The sequence below is a fragment of the Oncorhynchus masou genome, chromosome 18, assembly GCF_036934945.1.
Source record: "Oncorhynchus masou masou isolate Uvic2021 chromosome 18, UVic_Omas_1.1, whole genome shotgun sequence".
In the NCBI taxonomy this organism is placed as follows: Eukaryota; Metazoa; Chordata; class Actinopteri; order Salmoniformes; family Salmonidae; genus Oncorhynchus; species Oncorhynchus masou.
In genome coordinates, this window is record NC_088229.1 from 71364378 (window position 1) to 71385091 (window position 20714).

At 49.4% G+C, this 20714-nt stretch overlaps 1 protein-coding gene across 1 annotated transcript in view; it reads right to left on the minus strand.

Moving 5' to 3' along the window:
* LOC135505239 (myosin phosphatase Rho-interacting protein-like) overlaps nt 1-20714 on the minus strand; it is a 79368-nt gene that overhangs the window by 29222 nt on the left and 29432 nt on the right. The window contains 4 exon segments of the mRNA XM_064924425.1: nt 8781-8907; nt 18909-19344; nt 19532-19797; nt 20309-20460. Coding sequence (XP_064780497.1) covers nt 8781-8907; nt 18909-19344; nt 19532-19797; nt 20309-20460 — 981 coding nt within the window.

Sequence of the window (20714 nt, forward strand, 5' to 3'; positions counted from 1 at the left end):
ACGAGGAGACTGCGTGGCAGACTGACCACCTGTTTCTCCACGAGGAGACTGCGTGGCAGACTGACCACCTGTTTCTCCACGAGGAGACTGCGTGGCAGACTGACCACCTGTTACTCCACGAGGAGACTGCGTGGCAGACTGACCACCTGTTTCTCCACGAGGAGACTGCGTGGCAGACTGACCACCTGTTACTCCACGAGGAGACTGCGTGGCAGACTGACCACCTGTTACTCCACGAGGAGACTGCGTGGCAGACTGACCACCTGTTACTCCACGAGGAGACTGCGTGGCAGACTGACCACCTGTTACTCCATGAGGAGACTGTGTGGCAGACTGACCACCTGTTACTCCACGAGGAGACTGCGTGGCAGACTGACCACCTGTTACTCCACGAGGAGACTGCGTGGCAGACTGACCACCTGTTTCTCCACGAGGAGACTGCGTGGCAGACTGACCACCTGTTACTCCACGAGGAGACTGCGTGGCAGACTGACCACCTGTTTCTCCACGAGGAGACTGCGTGGCAGACTGACCACCTGTTACTCCACGAGGAGACTGCGTGGCAGACTGACCACCTGTTACTCCACGAGGAGACTGGGTGGCAGACTGACCACCTGTTACTCCACGAGGAGACTGCGTGGCAGACTGACCACCTGTTACTCCATGAGGAGACTGCGTGGCAGACTGACCACCTGTTTCTCCACGAGGAGACTGCGTGGCAGACTGACCACCTGTTACTCCACGAGGAGACTGCGTGGCAGACTGACCACCTGTTACTCCACGAGGAGACTGCGTGGCAGACTGACCACCTGTTACTCCACGAGGAGACTGCGTGGCAGACTGACCACCTGTTACTCCACGAGGAGACTGCGTGGCAGACTGACCACCTGTTACTCCACGAGGAGACTGCGTGGCAGACTGACCACCTGTTACGCGAGTGCAGAAGGGAGCCAAGGTAAGTTGCTAGCTAGCATTAAACTTATCTTTAAACTTATCACTATTATCACTACTACACATGGTTGATGATATTACTAGTTTAACTAGTTTGTCCTGAGTTGCAAATAATCAATGCGGTGCCTGTACATTTTATCATCGAATCACAGCCTACTTCGCCAAACAGGTGATGATTTAAAAGGGCATTCGCGAAAACAGTACTGTCGTTGCACCAGTGTACCAAACCATGAACATCAATGGCTTTCTTAAAATCAATACACAAGTATATATTTTTAAATCTGCATATTTATTTAAAAGAAACTCATGTTAGCAGGCAATATTAACTAGGGAAATTTTTTTCCAACAATTGTTTACAGACAGATTATTTCACTTATAATTCACTGTATCGCAATTCCAGTGGGTCAGAAGTTTACATACACTAAGTTGACTGTGCCTTTAAACAGCCTGGAAAATTCCAGAAAATTATGTCATGGCTTTAGAAGCTTCTGATAGACTAATTGACATCATTTGAGTCAATTGGAGGTGTACCTGTGGATGTATTTCAAGGCCTACCTTCAAACTCAGTGCCTCTTTGCTTGACATCATGGGAAAATCAAAAGAAATCAGCCAAGACCTCAGAATTTGTTTTTATAGACCTCCACAAGTCTGGTTCATCCTTGGGAGCAATTTCCAAACGCCTGAAGGTACCACGTTCATCTGTACAAGCAATAGTATGCAAGTATAACAAACACCATGGGACCACGCAGCCATCATACCTCTCAGGAAGGAGACACGCTCCTAGAGATGAACGTCCTTTGGTGCAAAAAGTGCAAATTAATCTCAGAACAACAGCAAAGGACCTTGTTAAGATGCTGGAGGAAACAGGTACAAAATAATCTATATCCACAGCAAAAGGCTCTCCAGAGGGTAGTGGGGTCTGCACAACGCAGGAAGGCCATAAAGATCATCAAGGACAACAACCACCCGAGCCACTGCCTGTTCACCCCGCTATCATCCAGAAGGCGAGGTCAGTACAGGTACATCAAAGCGGGGACCGAGAGACTGAAAAACAGCTTCTATCTCAAGGCCATCAGACTGTTAAACAGCCACCACTAACATTGAGTGGCTGCTGCCAACATACTGACTCAACTCCAGCCACTTTAATATTGGAAAAATGGATGTAAAAAATGTATCACTAGCCACTTTAAACAATGCCACTTTTATATGTTTACATACCCTACAGTACTCATCTCATATGTATACACTGTACTTCATACCATCTACTGCCTATGCTGTTCTGTACCATCACTCATTCATATATCTTTATGTACATATTCTTTATCCCGTTACACTTGTGTGTATAAGGTAGTTGTTGTGATATTGTTTGGTGAGATTACTCGTTGGTTATTACTGCATTGTCGGAACTAGAAGCACAAGGATTTCGCTACACTTGCATTAACATCTGCTAACCATGTGTATGTGACAAATAAAATTTGATTTGAAACGAGTCCTACATCGACATAACCTGATAGGCCGCTCAGCCAGGAAGAAGCCACTGCTCCAAAACCGCCATTAAAAAGCCAGACTACGGTTTGCAACTGCACATGGGGACAAAGATCGTACTTTTTGGACAAATGTCTCTGGTCTGATGAGACAAAATAGAACTCTTTGGCCATAATGACCATCGTTATGTTTGGTGGAAAAAGGGGAGGCTTGCAAGCCGAAGAACACCATCCCAACCGTGAAGCACGGGGGCGGCAGCATCATGTTGTGGGGGTGCTTCCTGCAGGAGGGACTGGTGCACTTCACAAAATAGATGGCATTATGAAGATGGAAAATTATGTGGATATATTGAAGCAACATCTCAAGACATCAGTCAGGAAGTTAAAGCTTGGTCACAAATGGGTCTTCCAAATGGACAATGACCCCAAGCATACTTCCAAAGTTGTGGCAAAATAGCTTAAGGACAACAAAGTCAAGGTATTGGAGTGGCCATCACAAAGCCCTGAACTCAATCTCAAAGAAAATATGTGGGCAGACCTGAAAAAGAGTGTGGGAGCAAGGAGGCTTACAAACCTGACTCAGTTACACCAGCTCTGTCAGGAGGAATTCACCCAACTTAGTGTGGGAAGCTTGTGGAAGGCTACCTGAAACATTTGACCCAAATTAAACAATTTAAAGGCAATGCTACCAAATACTAATTGAGTGTATGTAAACTTCTGACCCACTGGGAATATCATGAAATAAATAAAAGCTGAAATAAATCATTCTCTCTACTATTATTCTGACATTTCACATTCTTAAAATAAAGTGGTGATCCTAACTGAGACAGGGAATTTTTACTATGATTAAATGTCTGAGTTTAAAAACTGAGTTTAAATGTATTTGGCTAAGGCGAATGTAAACTTCGACTTCAACTGTGTGTATGTGTGTGTGTGTGTGTGTGTGTGTGTATGTGTGTGTGTATATATAAAATAAAAACATTTAAAAATAAATAAAAATTCGGCCAATTAATCGGTATCAGCTTTTTTTGTTCGTCCAATAATCGGCATCGGCGTTGAAAAATCATAATCCGTCACTTTTTTAAATTTCGGACGATACAATTTCGGACGATACAAAAGAGGTTGAACAAGCTGGTAATAGGGGTTGCGACAATGGCGGCAGATTGTTTTAGAAAGAGAGGGTCCAGATTGTCCTGCCCAGCTGATTTGTACCGGTCCAGGTTTTGCAGCTCTTTCAGAACATCTGCTGTCTGGATATGGGTGAAGGAGAAGCTGGGGAGGCTTGGGCGGGTAGCTGCGGGGGGGCGGAGCTGTTGGCCGGGGTTGGAGTAGCCAGGAGGAAGGCATGGCCAGCCGTTGAGAAATGCTTATTGAAATTTTCGATTATCATGGATTTATCAGTGTTGACCAGCCTCAGTGCAGTGGGCAGCTGGGAGGAGGTGCTCTTGTTCTCCATGGACTTTACAGTGTCCCAAATTTTTGGGGAGATAGAGCTACAGGATGCAAATTTCTGCTTGAAAAAGCTAGCCTTTGCTTTCCTGACAGACTGCGTGTATAGGTTCCTGACTTCCCTGAACAGTTGTATATCGTGGGGACTATTCGATGCTATGGCAGTCCGCCACAGGATGTTTTTGTGCTGGTCAAGGGCAGTCAGGTCTGGAGTGAACCAAGGGCTATATGTGTTCTTAGTTCTGCATTTTTTTTGAACGGGGCATGCTTATCTAAGATGGTGAGGAAATGACTTTTAAAGAACGACCAGGCATCCTCGACTGACGGGATGAGGTCAATATCCTTCCAGGATACCCGGGCCAGGTCGATTAGAAAGGCCTGCTCGCAGAAATGTTTTAGGGAGCGTTTGACAGTGATGAGGGGTGGTCGTTTGACCGCGGAACCATAGCGGATACAGGCAATGAGGCAGTGATGCTGACTGAAAACAGCGGAGGTGTATTTGGAGGGCAAGTTGGTCAGGATAATGTCTCTGAGGGTGCCCATGTTAACAGATTTGGGGTTGTACCTGGTGGATTCCTTGATGATTTGTGTGAGATTGAGGGCATCTAGCTTAGATTGTAAGACTGCCGGGGTGTCCCATATCCCAGTTTAGGTCACCTAACAGCACGATCTCTGAAGCTAGATGGGGGGCGATCAATTCACAAATGGTGTCCAGGGCACAGCTGGGAGCGGAGGGGGGGTCGATAGCAGGCAGCAACAGTGAGAGACTTATTTCTGGAGAGGTACATTTTTTAAATTAGAAGTTCAAACTGTTTGGGTATAGACCTGGAAAGTATGACAGAACTTTGCAGGCTCTCTCTGCAGTAGATTGCAACTCCTCCCCCTTTGGCAGTTCTATCTTGACAGAAAATGTTATAGCTGGGTATGGAAATCTCAGAATTGTTGGTGGCCTTCCTAAGCCAGGATTCAGACACGGCAAGGACATCAGGGTTGGCAGAGTGTGCTAAAGCAGTGAGTAAAACAAACAGGGAGGAGGCTTCTGATGTTGACATGCATGAAACCAAGGTTTTTTCGATCACAGAAGTCAACAAATGAGGGTGCCTGGGGACACGCGGGGCCTGGGTTTACCTCCACATCACCAGAGGAACAGAGGAGGAGTAGGATGAGGGTACGGCTAAAGGCTATCAAAACTGGTCGCCTAGAGCGTTGGGGACAAAGAATAAAAGGAGCAGATTTCTGGGCATGGTAGAATATATTCAGGGCATAATGTGCAGACAGGGGTATGGTGGGGTGCGGGTACAGCGGAGGTAAGCCCAGGCACTGGGTGATGATAAGAGAGGTTTATCTCTGGATAAGCTGGTTATAATGGGTGAGGTCACCGCATGTGTGGGAGGTGGGACAAAGGAGGTATCATGAGCCTAATTCTGTTGCTCGTCCTTCTCCCTGGAGTGTGCACTCGTACAGAACACCTACCTACCTCATGGATTTCAGAGGATCCAAACTTAATGTATGTTGTTTGTGTTGTTATGAACAGAACATCGACGCCTCCAATGTGAGTAGTTTAACACATGATAAAACGAGATACGATCTCTGCACGGCTGTCAGTAGAAGAACAAGTCATTTTTCTAATCAGAATCACACATCTTCTAACCTGAACCCAACAGCCTTTCACCAAATCAGAGAGAACGGAAACTAAGACACCCCTGACTCTGGTCTGGCCTGCTCTGCTGACACAGAAGAAAACAAGCCTCATTCAGGAGCAGTGTGTGTGTCTAAGAAAGAACAAGAGAGAGAGAGAGAGAAGGTAATGGGAGTGTGTATATGCAGGTGGCATGATGTTTACTATAAGCACCCTTTATTTGTGCCAGTCTGAAAATGCCATACATGCTTGACAATACAGACAGGACAAACTTGGTGTACAGGTTTTAAAAGTTGCTCTAAACAGGCTCACTTCTGGGGACATTTTTCTCATCCTTTTATGGGGGGGGAAACAATTGGCTCTCTTTCTGTTGTTATTCCTATGACAGAGGTTGGTTTGCCCCGGCCGGACCGGACCAGAGCAGGCCAGGCCAGAGCAGGCCAGACCAGAGTCAGGGGTGGAAAGGGAAGTAAGTGTCAGGGGAATCGAGACACATAATGGAATCTGGAAATGAACAAAGCACAAGCTCCTGATTTCAAAACAAAGAGAATGGAATATGTTCCGGGATTCCTCCAATGGCATTGAGGAGAACACCACATCAGTCACTGGCTTTATCAATAAGTGCATCGATGACGTCGTCCCCACAGAGACCGTACGTACATACCCCAACCAGAAGCCATGGATTACAGGCAACATTCGCACTGAGCTAAAGGGTAGAGCTGACGCTTTCAAGAAGCGGGACTCTAAACTGGAAGCTTATAATAAATCTCGCTATGAGCTCCGATGAACCAGCAAACAGGCAAAGCGTCAATTCAGGACTAAGATCGTACAACACCGACGTGTGGCAGGCTATTACAGACTACACAGGGAAGCACAGCCGAGAGCTGCCCACTAACACGACCCTACCCTACCAGACGAGCTAAATTACTTCAATGTTAGCTTCGAGGCAAGTAACACTGAAACATGCATGAGAGCATCAGCTGTTCCGGACGACTGCATGATCACACTCTCTGCAGCCGATATGAGTAAGACCTTAAAACAAGTCAACATTCACAAGGCCGCTGGGCCATACGGATTACCAGGAAGTGTACTGTGAGCATGCGCTGACCAACTGGCAAGTGTCTTCACTGACATTTTCAACCTTTCCCTGTCTGAGTCTGTAATACCAACATGTTTCAAGCAGACCACCATAGTCCCTGTGCCGAAGAACACTAAGATAACCTGCCTAAATGACTACCGACCCGTAGCACTCACGTCTGTAGGCATGAAGTGCTTTGAAAGGCTGGTCATGGCTCACATCAACACCATTATCCCTGAAACCCTAGACCCACTCCAATTTGCATACCGCACCAACAGATACACAGATGACGCAATCTCTATTGCATTCCACACTGCTCTTTCTTACCTGGACAAAAGGAACACCTACATGAGAATGCTATTCATTGACTACAGCTCAGCGTTCAACACCATAGTGCCCTCAAAGCTCATCACTAAGCTAAGGACCCTGGGACTAAACACCTCCCTCTACAACTGGATCCTGGACTTCCTGACGGGCCGACCCCAGTTGGTAAGGGTAGGAAACAACACATCCACCACGCTGATCCTCAACACGGAGGCCCCTCAGGGGTGCGTACTCAGTCCCCTCCTGTACTCCCTGTTTACTCATGACTGCACTGCCAGGCACGACTCCAACACCATCATTACATTTGCAGATGACAACAGTGGTAGGCCTGATCACCGACAATGATGAGACAGCCTATAGGGAGGAGGTCAAAGACCTGACCGTGTGGTGCAAGGACAACAACCTCTCCCTCAACATGATCAAGACAAAGGAGATGATTGTGGACTACAGTAAAAGGAGGCCCGAGCACACCCCCATTCTCATCGACAGGGCTGTACACCTGGTGACCTGGTCAGCGTGTACTTCGCCCGGCCCGCCACAGGAGTCCCTAATGCGCGATGAGGCAAGGATATCCCTGCTGGCCAAATCTTCCCTAACCCGGGAGATGCTGGGCCAATTGTGCGCCGCCCCATGGGTTTCCCGGTCGAGGCCGGCTGCGACAGAGCCTGGGCTCTAACCCAGACCGAGCACACCCCCATTCTCATCAACAGGGCTGTAGTGGAGCAGGTTGAGAGCTTCAAGTTCCTTGGCGTCCACATCACCAACAAACTAACATGGTCCAAGCACACCAAGACAGTCCTGAAGAGGGCACAACAAAACCTATTCCCAATCAAGAGACTGAAAAGATTTGGCAGAGGTCCTCAGATCCTCAAAAGGTTTTACAGCTGCACCAACGAGAGCATCCTGACGGGTTGCATCTCACAGCCTGGCATGGCAACTGCTCGGCCTTAGACCGCAAGGCACTACAGAGTTTAGTGCGAATGGCCCAGTACATCACAGGGGCCAAGCCTCCTGCCACCGAGGACCTCTATACCAGGTGTTGTCAGAGGAAGGCCCTGAAAATAGTCAAAGACTAAAGCCACCCCAGTCATAGACTGTTCTCTCTGCTACCGCATGGCAAGTGGTAGCGGTGCGCCAAGTCTTGGTCCAAGAGGCTTCTAAAACAGCTTCTACCCCCAAGCCATAAGACTCCTGAACATCTAATCAAATGGCTACCCAGACTACTTGCATTGCCCACCCCCCCTTTCTACTTTCTACGCTGCTACTCTGCTATTATCTATGCATAGCCACTTTAATAACTCTACCTACATGTACATAATTACCTACATTTCCTCAACATACCGGTGTCCCCCGCACATTGACTCTGTAACGGTACCCCCCTGTATATAGCCCCACTATTGTTATTTACTGCTGCTCTTTAATTAATTTGTTATTCTTATCTCTTACTTCTTTAGGGATTTTCTTAAAACTGCATTGTTGGTTAAGGGCTTGTAAAGTAAGTATTTCACTGTAAGGTCTAACCTGTTGTATTCGGCGCATGTGACAAATACAATTTGACTTGATAGAGGGAGTGACAATGTTTGTGTGCGTGTGTGTGTGTGTGTGTGTGTGTGTGTGTGTGTGTGTGTGTGTGTGTGTGATAGAGAATCTGCTTTATGTGCAACAGCTAACTTCATCATTGCTTGTAAAACACTGGGCTTTTAAACAAGTAGACAATGTCCTGTGTCAGCTAGGACAATAATGCCTGGGCAGAGGCTTTTTTCCATAGCTAATAACCTCTCTTTGATCGATTTCAACTGAATGACGTTAAAGATCATAGTATCTGTACCACACACACACGGTCCTGAAGTTGTACCTCTGTGTGGAAGCGTCTGCGTTCGCTGCGGCCCTGCCTGGCTCCTGTCCTCCCAGCCTCCTCCACCTCCATCCTCTCTGGATTCTCCAGCTCCAACGCCTCCAGCTTCTCTATCACCCCAGATCGGCTGGAACACACAGGGTGTGTAGGTCAGAGGTGGAGGGTAGAGGTCAGAGGTGAAGGATAGAGATGAAGAGTAGAGGTCAGAGGTGAAGGGTAGAGGCCAGAGGTGAAGGGTAGAGGATAGAGATGAAGAGTAGAGGTCAGAGGTGAAGGGTAGAGGCCAGAGGTGAAGGGTAGAGGTCAGAGGTGAAGGGTCAGATGCCTTTATTTGAACTTTCATTACATCTTCATTCTTCCTGTGGATTAAAGAAATGGATACAGCGAAAGAGAATTCCTTCTCAGTGGAGAGAATAAAACTACTTTATTGGATAGTGCAGCTTTGTGTGTGTGTGTGTGTGTAGGGTGGGGGGGTTGTTCACCAAGTAAACATTACATAATCCACATGAATATAAATGAATATTACAATACACTGCTACATGAAACTGATTAACAGACATGATGACATTGAGAAGGACAGGCTCCTACTCCTGTGACCGTGTTCAAACTTCCACAAACACACACAGATACACCGACAGCCTTCCTCCTTACACAGATACACCGACAGCCTTCCTCCTTACACAGATACACCAACAGCCTTCCTCCTTACACAGATACACCGACAGCCTTCCTCCTTACACGGATACACCGACAGCCTTCCTCCTTACACAGATACACCGAGCCTTCCTCCTTACACAGATACACCGACAGCCTTCCTCCTTACACAGATACACCGACAGCCTTCCTCCTTACACAGATACACCGACAGCCTTCCTCCTTACACAGATACACCGACAGCCTTCCTCCTTACACAGATACACCGACAGCCTTCTTCCACACAGATTTCTTTTGACGCTCTCTTTTGATAAGGAGAATAATTAATTTACGGGGAGCAAGAGTCGCTTTACGGGGAGCGAGCGACCGGTACTGGGCCGTTCGCAATACCCTTTGTAGTTGCCGTACCAGGCAGTGATTCAAACAGTCAGGATGCTCTCCATGTTGCAGCTGTAAAACCTTTTGAGGATCTGAGGACCCATTCCAAATCTTTTCAGTCTCTTGAGGAGGAATAGGTTTTGTTGTGCCCTCTTCACGACTGTCTTGGTGTGCTCGGACCATGTTAGTTTGTTGGTGATGTGGACGCCAAGGAACCGTCGATGAGAATGGGGATGTGCTCGGTCCTCCTTTTCCTGTAGTTCACAATGATCTCCTTTGTAGCCTCCCGGGAGGCGCAGTGGTCTAAGGCACTGCATTGCAGTGCTAGCAGTGCCACCAGAGACTCTGGGTTTGAGCCCAGGCTCTGTCGCAGCCGGCCGCGACAGGGAGGCCCATGGAGCGGTGCATAGTTGGCCCTGCATCTCCAGCGTCGTCCGGGTTCGGGAGGGTTTGGCCGGCAGGGATATCCTTGTCTCATCGCGCACTAGCAATTCCTGTGGCGGGCCGGACGCAGTGCACGCTGACCAGGTCGCCAGGTGTACGGTGTTTCCTCCGACACATTGGTGCGGGTGGCTTCCAGGTTAAATGTGCATTGTGTCAAGAAGCAGAGCGGCTTGGTTGGGTTGTGTTTCGGAGAACGCATGGCTCTTGACCTTCACCTCTCCATAGTCCGTACGGGAGTTGTAGCGATGAGACAAGACTGTAACTACTACCAATTGGATACCACGAAATTGGGGAGAAAAAAGGGGGTTAAAAAAAGAAAGATCTCCTTTGTCTTGATCACGTTGAGGGAGAGGTTGTTGTCCTGGCACCACATGGTCAGGTCTCTGACCTCTTCCCTATAGGCTGTCCCATCGTTGTCGGTGATCAGGCATACCACTGTTGAGTCATCAGCAAACTTAATGATGGTGTTGGAGTCATGCCTGGCAATGCAGTCATGAGTGAACAGGGAGTACAGGAGGGGACTGAGCATGCACCCCTGAAGGGCCCCTGTGTTGAGGATCAGCTTGGCGGATGTGTTGTTACCTACCCTTACCATCTGGGGGTGGCCTATCAGGAAGTCCAGGATCTAGTTGTAGAGGGAGGTGTTTAGTCCCAGGATCCTTAGCTTAGTGGTGAGCTTTGAGGGGACTATGGTGTTGAACGCTAAGCTGTAGTCAATGAATAGCATTCTCACGTAGGTGTTCCTTTTGTCCAGGTGGGAAAGGGCAGTGTGGAGTGCAATTGTGATTGCATCATCTGTGTATCTGTTGGTGCGGTATGCAAATTGGAGTGGGTCTAGGGTTTCTGGGATAATGGTGTTGATGTGAGCCATGACCAGCCTTTCAAAGCATTTCATGGCTACAGACGTGAGTGCTACGGGTCGGTAGTCATTTAGGCAGGTTACCTTAGTATTCTTGGACATAGGGCCTATGGTGGTCTGCTTGAAACATGTTGGTATTACAGACTCAGACAGGGAGAGGTTGAAAATGTCAGTGAAGATACTTGCCAGTTGGTTAGCGCATGCTCGCAGTACACGTTCTGGAAATCTGTCTTGTGAATGTTGACCTGTTTAAAGGTCTTACTCACATCGGCTGCGGAGAGTGTGATCACACAGTCGTCCGGAACAGCTGATGCTCTCATGCATGTTTCAGTGTTACTTGCCTCGAAGTGAGCAGCTATTTACCTCGTCTGGTACGCTCGTGTCACTGGGCAGCTCTCAGCTGTGCTTCCCTTTGTAGTCTGTAGTAGTTTACAAGCCCTGCCATAATCGAAGAGCATCGGAGCCGGTGTTGTACGATTCGATCTTAATCCTGTATTGACGCTTTACTTGTTTGATGGTTCATCAGAGGGCATAGCAGGATTTCTTATAAGCTTCCAGTTTAGAGTCCCGCACCTTGAAAGTGGCAGCTCTACCGTTTAGCTCAGTGCGAATGTTGCCTGTAATCCATGGCTTCTGGTTGGGGTATGTACGTACAGTCAATGTGGGGACGACGTCATTGATGCACTTATTGATAAAGCCAGCGACTGATGGTGTACTCCTCAATGCCATCGGAAGAATCCCGGAATATATTACAGTCTGTGTTAGCAAAACAGTCCTGAAGTTTAGCATCTGCTTCATCTGACCACTTTTTTATAGACCGAGTCACTGGTGCTTCCTGATTTAATTTTTGCTTGTAAGCAGGAATCAGGAGGATAGAGTTATGGTCAGATTTGACAAATGGAGGGCGAGGAAGAGCTTTGTACGCGTCTCTATGTGTTTAGTAAAGGTGGTCTAGAATATTTCCCCCTCTGGTTGCACATTTACCATGCTGATAGAAATTAAGTAAAACTGATTTAAGTTTCCCTGCATTAAAGTCCCCGGCCACTAGGAGCGCCGCCTCTGGATGAGCGTTTTCCTGTTTTCTTATGGTGGAAAACAGCTCATTGAGTGTTAGTGCCAGTCTTGGTCTGTGAACAGCTACGAAACATACAGATAAATTATCTAGGTAGATAGTGTGGTCTACAGCTTATTATGAGATACTCTACCTTAGGCGAGCAAAACCCTGAGACTTCCTTCGATATCGTGCACCAGCTATTGCTTACAAATATGCATAGGCCCCCGCCCCGTGTCTTACCAGAGGCTGCTGTTCTGTCCTGCCGATAGAGTGTATAACCCGCCAGCTGTATGTTCTTAAATGACGTCGTTCAGCCACGACTCGGTGAAACATAAGATATTACAGTTTTTAAATGTCCCGTTGGTAGGATATATGCGTTTTCAGTTCGTCCCATTTATTTTCCAGTGATTGAACGTTAGCTAGCAGAACGAAGGGCAGATTAGCCACTCATCGCCTGATCCTCACAAGGCATCCTGATCTCTTTCCGCGAAACCTACGTTTCCTTTTCCAGCGAATCACAGGGATCTGGGCCTGGTAGGGTGTCTGTAGTATATCCCTCGCATTCAACTCTTTGATGAAGAACTCCTCATCCAGTTTGAGGTGAGTAATCCCAGTTCTGATGTCCAGAAGCTCTTTTCGGTCATAAGAGACGGTAGCAGCAACATTATGGACAAATCAAGTTACGAACAACGCGTAAAAACAACCAAAATAGCATGGTTGGTTAAGAGCTGATAAGACGGCAGCCATCTTTGGCACCGGAGGGTAGGGCTCATTCTCTTGGTTTATATGAGCTGTTCTTGCCATAATATGGACTTGGTCTTTCACCAAATAGGGCTATCTTCTATATACCACCCCAACCTTGTCACAACACAACTGATTGACTCAAACACATTAAGGGAAGAAATTCCACAAATTAACTTTTAAAAATGCAAACCTGTTAATTGAAATGCATTCCAGGTGACCTAATGAAGCTGGTTGAGAGAATGCTAAGAGTGTGCAAAGCTGTCAAGGCAAATGGTGGCTACTTTGAATCATCTCAAATATAAACTTTGCAAATTTGTAGTAACTGTTTTGGTTACTACATGATTTCATTTGTGTTATTTAATAGTTTGATGTTTTCACTACTATTCTACAATGTAGAAAATAGTAAAACTAAAGAAAAACCCTGGAATGAGTAGGTGTATCCAAACCTTTGACTGGTACTGTAATTCAGTACTAAAGTGCTAGTTGGCTGCTGGGTTCCAGAGTGACAGCGTTTCCAAATTAAACCAAATGGACCGTCAGTCTACTGGACATCCCTGCACTGCCCTTGCCCTGCCCTCTCTCTGCCCTGCCCACTCTCTCTGCCCTGCCCAGCCCACTCTCACTCTCTGCCCAGCCCACTCTCTCTCTCTCTGCACACTCTCACTTTCACTCTGCCCACTCTCTCTCTCACTCTGCCCACTCTCTCTCTCACTCTGCCCACTCTCTCTCTCACTCTGCCCACTCTCTCTCTCACTCTGCGCACTCTCGCTCACTCTGCCCACTCTCTCACTCACTCTGCCCACTCTCTCACTCACTCTGCCCACTCTCTCACTCACTCTGCCCACTCTCTGCCCACTCTCTCACTCTCTGCCCACTCTCTTACTCTCTGCCCACTCTCTCACTCTCTGCCCACTCTCTCACTCTCTGCCCACTCTCTCACTCTCTGCCCACTCTCACTCTCTGCCCACTCTCACTCTCTGTCCACTCTCTCTGCCATGCCCTCGCCCTGCCCTCTCTCTCTGCCCACTCTCTCTGCCCTGCCCTCGCCCTGCGCTCTCTCTCTGCCCTGCCCTCGCCCTGCCCTCTCTCTCTTCCCTGCCCTCGCCCTGCCCTCTCTCTCTGCCCTCCCCTCGCCCTGCCCTCTCTCTCTGCCCACTCTCTGCCCTGCCCTCGCCCTGCCCTCTCTCTCTGCCCTGCCCTCGCCCTGCCCTCTCTCTCTGCCCTCGCCCTGCCCTCTCTCTCTGCCCTGCCCTCGCCCTGCACTCGCCCTGCCCTCTCTCTCTGCCCTGCCCTCGCCCTGCCCTGCCCTCGCCCTGCCCTCTCTCTCTGCCCTGCCCTCGCCCTGCCCTCTCTCTCTGCCCTGCCCTCTCTCTCTGCCCTGCCCTCGCCCTGCCCTCTCTCTCTGCCCTGCCCTTGCCCTTCCCTCTCTCTCTGCCCTGCCCTCGCCCTGCCCTCGCCCTGCCCTCTCTCTCTGCCCACTCTCTCTGCCCTGCCCTCGCCCTGCCCTCTCTCTCTGCCCACTCTCTCTGCCCTGCCCTCGCCCTGCCCTGCCCTCTCTCTCTGCCCTGCCCTCTCTCTCTGCCCTGCCCTCGCCCTGCCCTCTCTCTCTGCCCACTCTCTCTGCCCTGCCCTCGCCCTGCCCTCTCTCTCTGCCCACTCTCTCTGCCCTGCCCTCGCCCTGCCCTCTCTCTCTGCCCTGCCCTCTCTCTCTGCCCTGCCCTCGCCCTGCCCTGCCCTCTCTCTCTGCCCACTCTCTCTGCCCTGCCCTCGCCCTGCCCTGCCCTCTCTCTCTGCCCACTCTCTCTGCCCTGCCCTCGCCCTGCCCTGCCCTCTCTCTCTGCCCTCTCTCTCTGCCCTGCCCTCGCCCTGCCCTGCCCTCTCTCTCTGCCCACTCTCTCTGCCCTGCCCTCGCCCTGCCCTCTCTCTCTGCCCACTCTCTCTGCCCTGCCCTCGCCCTGCCCTCTCTCTCTGCCCTGCCCTCTCTCTCTGCCCTGCCCTCTCGTTTCTCTTTTCCTTTCAGGACTAGTTTTGGATGAGGAGGGTGGGGGTTGGATCTGGGAGGGAAAGGATGAAGCACACCCGTGCGTGTGTGTGTGACCTCTTGAACCTTTCCTAGAACAGAGTCATGAACGGATGATGAGCGAATGGAAAGTACAAAACCTGTTTATTCAGGATGTTTATGTTGAGCCTCAGCCCTGATAAAACCACAGGGAAAGATGACTAGCAATAATCAACATAGTTCATTCCCATGTGAAGTATACTGGGAACTGTGGAACGCAGACATTCACACATCTTATACTGTCTGGATTACACCAAACACAGCCTTTTCCTCGAGGACAGAGTCTGTGTATTGACACAGATGTGTTGGTGGGGGGGGATGTCACAAAGCTGTGTGTGTTTAGCAGCAGAGACCATGTATCTTGCTGCCGTTATGGGATTCTCTACAGATGTCCTTCTGCTAGTCTAACCCAGCAGTCAGACAGTCCACTAACCTGGTTACCAGCCTATGTCAGTACCTGATTAACAGATACAGCTTTACCTCGACGAATATATCCCAGGTAAACAACAGTGATTGCGGTCAGGATCACCTCCTCTCTGAACTAAGACAGGACAGACAGTCAGGATCACCTCCTCTCTGAACTAAGACAGGACAGACAGTCAGGATCACCTCCTCTCTGAACTAAGACAGGACAGACAGTCAGGATCACCTCCTCTCTGAACTAAGACAGGACAGACAGTCAGATTCACCTCCTCTCTGAACTAAGACAGGACAGACAGTCAGGATCACCTCCTCTCTGAACTAAGACAGGACAGACAGTCAGGATCACCTCCTCTCTGAACTAAGACAGGAAAGACAGTCAGATTCACCTCCTCTCTGAACTAAGACAGGACAGACAGTCAGATTCACCTCCTCTCTGAACTAAGACAGGACAGACAGTCAGGATCACCTCCTCTCTGAACTAAGACAGGACAGACAGTCAGGATCACCTCCTCTCTGAACTAAGACAGGACAGACAGTCAGATTCACCTCCTCTCTGAACTAAGACAGGACAGACAGTCAGGATCACCTCCTCTCTGAACTAAGACAGGACAGACAGTCAGGATCACCTCCTCTCTGAACTAAGACAGGACAGACAGTCAGGATCACCTCCTCTCTGAACTAAGACAGGACAGACAGTCAGATTCACCTCCTCTCTGAACTAAGACAGGACAGACAGTCAGGATCACCTCCTCTCTGAACTAAGACAGGACAGACAGTCAGATCACCTCCTCTCTGAACTAAGACAGGACAGACAGTCAGGATCACCTCCTCTCTGAACTAAGACAGGACAGACAGTCAGATTCACCTCCTCTCTGAACTAAGACAGGACAGACAGTCAGGATCACCTCCTCTCTGAACTAAGACAGGACAGACAGTCAGGATCACCTCCTCTCTGAACTAAGACAGGAAAGACAGTCAGATTCACCTCCTCTCTGAACTAAGACAGGAAAGACAGTCAGATTCACCTCCTCTCTGAACTAAGACAGGAAAGACAGTCAGATTCACCTCCTCTCTGAACTAAGACAGGACAGACAGTCAGGATCACCTCCTCTCTGAACTAAGACAGGACAGACAGTCAGGATCACCTCCTCTCTGAACTAAGACAGGACAGACAGTCAGGATCACCTCCTCTCTGAACTAAGACAGGACAGACAGTCAGGATCCTCCTCTCTGAACTAAGACAGGACAGACAGTCAGATTCACCTCCTCTCTGAACTAAGACAGGACAGACAGTCAGGATCACCTCCTCTCTGAACTAAGACAGGACAGACAGTCAGGATCACCTCCTCTCTGAACTAAGACAGGACAGACAGTCAGGATCACCTCCTCTCTGAACTAAGACAGGACAGACAGTCAGATTCACCTCCTCTCTGAACTAAGACAGGACAGACAGTCAGATCACCTCCTCTCTGAACTAAGACAGGACAGACAGTCAGGATCACCTCCTCTCTGAACTAAGACAGGACAGACAGTCAGGATCACCTCCTCTCTGAACTAAGACAGGACAGACAGAACTAAGACAGGACAGACAGATCACCTCCTCTCTGAACTAAGACAGGACAGACAAGACAGAACTAAGACAGGACAGATCAGGATCACCTCCTGAACTCTGAACTCTGAACTAAGACAGGACAGACAGTCAGATTCACCTCCTCTCTGAACTAAGACAGGACAGACAGTCAGATTCACCTCCTCTCTGAACTAAGACAGGACAGACAGTCAGGATCACCTCCTCTCTGAACTAAGACAGGACAGACAGTCAGGACCTCCTCTCTGAACTCACAGTCTCCTCTCTGAACTAAGACAGGACAGACAGTCAGGATCACCTCCTCTCTGAACTAAGACAGGACAGACAGTCAGGATCACCTCCTCTCTGAACTAAGACAGGACAGACAGTCAGATTCACCTCCTCTCTGAACTAAGACAGGACAGACAGTCAGGATCACCTCCTCTCTGAACTAAGACAGGACAGACAGTCAGGATCACCTCCTCTCTGAACTAAGACAGGACAGACAGTCAGGATCACCTCCTCTCTGAACTAAGACAGGACAGACAGTCAGGATCACCTCCTCTCTGAACTAAGACAGGACAGACACAGTCAGATTCACCTCCTCTCTGAACTAAGACAGGACAGACAGTCAGGATCACCTCTCTCTCTGAACTAAGACAGGACAGACAGTAAGGATCACCTCCTCTCTGAACTAAGACAGGAAAGACAGTCAGATTCACCTCCTCTCTGAACTAAGACAGGAAAGACAGTCAGATTCACCTCCTCTCTGAACTAAGACAGGAAAGACAGTCAGGATCACCTCCTCTCTGAACTAAGACAGGACAGACAGTAAGACAGGACAGACAGTCAGATCACCTCCTCTCTGAACTAAGACAGGACAGACAGTCAGGATCACCTCCTCTCTGAACTAAGACAGGACAGACAGTCAGATTCACCTCCTCTCTGACTAAGACAGGACAGACAGTCAGGATCACCTCCTCTCTGAACTAAGACAGGACAGACAGTCAGATTCACCTCCTCTCTGAACTAAGACAGGACAGACAGTCAGGATCACCTCCTCTCTGAACTAAGACAGGACAGACAGTCAGATTCACCTCCTCTCTGAACTAAGACAGGACAGACAGTCAGGATCACCTCCTCTCTGAACTAAGGCAGGACAGACAGTCAGGATTCACCTCCTCTCTGAACTAAGACAGGACAGACAGTCAGGATCACCTCCTCTCTGAACTAAGACAGGACAGACAGTCAGATTCACCTCCTCTCTGAACTAAGACAGGACAGACAGTCAGGATCACCTCCTCTCTGAACTAAGACAGGACAGACAGTCAGGATCACCTCCTCTCTGAACTAAGACAGGACAGACAGTCAGGATCACCTCCTCTCTGAACTAAGACAGGACAGACAGTCAGGATCACCTCCTCTCTGAACTAAGACAGGACAGACAGTCAGGATCACCTCCTCTCTGAACTAAGACAGGACAGACAGTCAGGATCACCTCCTCTCTGAACTAAGACAGGACAGACAGTCAGGATCACCTCCTCTCTGAACTAAGACAGGACAGACAGTCAGGATCACCTCCTCTCTGAATAAGACAGGACAGACAGTCTCCTCCTCTCTGAACTAAGACAGGACAGACAGTCAGATTCACCTCCTCTCTGAACTAAGACAGGACAGACAGTCAGATCACCTCCTCTCTGAACTAAGACAGGACAGACAGGATCACCTCCTCTCTGAACTAAGACAGGACAGACAGTCAGATTCACCTCCTCTCTGAACTAAGACAGGACAGACAGTCAGGATCACCTCTCTGAACTAAGACAGGACAGACATGCATACAGGGGACAGTTGGTTGAACAGACGGGTAGACACCTCTTCTCAGGAATGAACACGGCCTCTCTCTGAACTAAGACAGGACAGACGGACGGACAGGCAGGCAGACTCACCTCTTCTCAGGACTGAAAATGGCCTCTCTCTCCTCACCAGGACTCCTCACTCTGCTCCTCTTTTCTGCCTTCCTGGCCTCGGCCTCCAGCCTCCTGGACCGTGGAGTATCATGGTGCCCTCCCAGGACCAGCCCTAACCGCCCTGCCAGGTGGCTCTCTGTGCTGGCCACCGTGTTGCCGCTTGCGTCGGAGTCCAGCGAGCTGACCGAACCGCTGATGTGGGAGCCGTTGGACAGCAGGGAGCTGCCAGAGGGAAAGGGGTCGCTGGGGAGTGGGGACAAGCAGCGAGGGACTCCGCCCAGGCTGGAGCAGGAGCCCGTAGGAGACAGGAGGACGTGGTGGGCGAGAGGGACCGAGCCGTGGAGGCCACTTCGGTCCACCTCGTCACCGTTGACTGAGCCGGAGTCTGAGCCACGGGCCACGGAACCACAGTCACCTGGAAAGGGGTTGGGGTGGAAGGTCAAAGACAGACAGATGATCTCTCCATTGGAATGTTATAATATTTCACAGCTGTGTTGCTTGCTAACAGCATTCCAATCCCTTCAGATATATCTGATGCAGCACCTACACTAGAGATGGGGACCATGGGGCTAGATGTGTACTGTACCATGGTTCCTCCATACCTGTAGAGGGCTGTGGTGAGCCCAGCCTGGGGAGGTCAGGAGCAGGCCACAAGGCCACCCCCTCGGCCTCTCTGTGGCTCAGCTCCTCCTGCCAGATGATGGAGCTGGAGTCCGGAACGTTCTCCGAGCCCCCCTCGGGGATACCTGATCCCTTCACAGCCATTTTAGCTGGTCCTGGCTCCTGAGAAGTGGTGGGCTCCACCTTGCGTTTCTTCTTCTGGTTCTGCTTGTTAGTCCTGGGATAAACCACCAGCTGTTCAGTCCAGCTGGACAGAGAGAGAGGAACAGAATGTTAGTCAGGGTCCTGGGATAAACCACCAGCTGTTCAGTCCAGCTGGACAGAGAGAGAGGAACAGAATGTTAGTCAAGGTCCTGGGATAAACCACCAGCTGTTCAGTCCAGCTGGACAGAGAGAGAGGAACAGAATGTTAGTCAGGGTCCTGGGATAAACCACCAGCTGTTCAGTCCAGCTGGACAGAGAGAGAGGAACAGAATGTTAGTCAGGGTCCTGGGATAAACCACCAGCTGTTCAGTCCAGCTGGACAGAGAGAGAGGAACAGAATGTTAGTCAGGGTCCTGGGATAAACCACCAGCTGTTCAGTCCAGCTGGACAGAGAGAGAGGAACAGAATGTTAGTCTGGGTCCTGGGATAAACCACCAGCTGTTCAGTCCAGCTGGACAGAGAGAGAGGAACAGAATGTTAGTCTGGGTCCTGGGATAAACCACCAGCTGTTCAGTCCAGGACATAGAGAACACACACACCAGACACACACTTACCCATTGATGATCTCTTTGTTCTCCCCTCGTATAAAGTACTCCTGCTCAGGAGTGATGATACAGAGAGCGTTCTTCTGGCCCGTCTTGGGCTCGGCGTCGATGACGTCAGTACACAGGTTCAAATTCACCGTTCCCTGAGGAAGAGTGCTCGACTGGAGGGGGAAGAAGAGACAAACAATATTCAGCCACAGATAGCGGCCAACATGACAGTTTGTAGACCAGGGAAAATTCAAGCAGAACAAGACTAGAACCAGGACAATGATGAGAGGTTACTGCCCTGAAGCAAACTGGGAAGTACAGATTACATCTGACTAGTTCCTCTCAACAGCCGCAGAGGAAACTACAACTTCTGATAGGTTCAATGATCTCAGTCTGTGACAGGTGGGTTCTAGATCTCAGTCTGTGA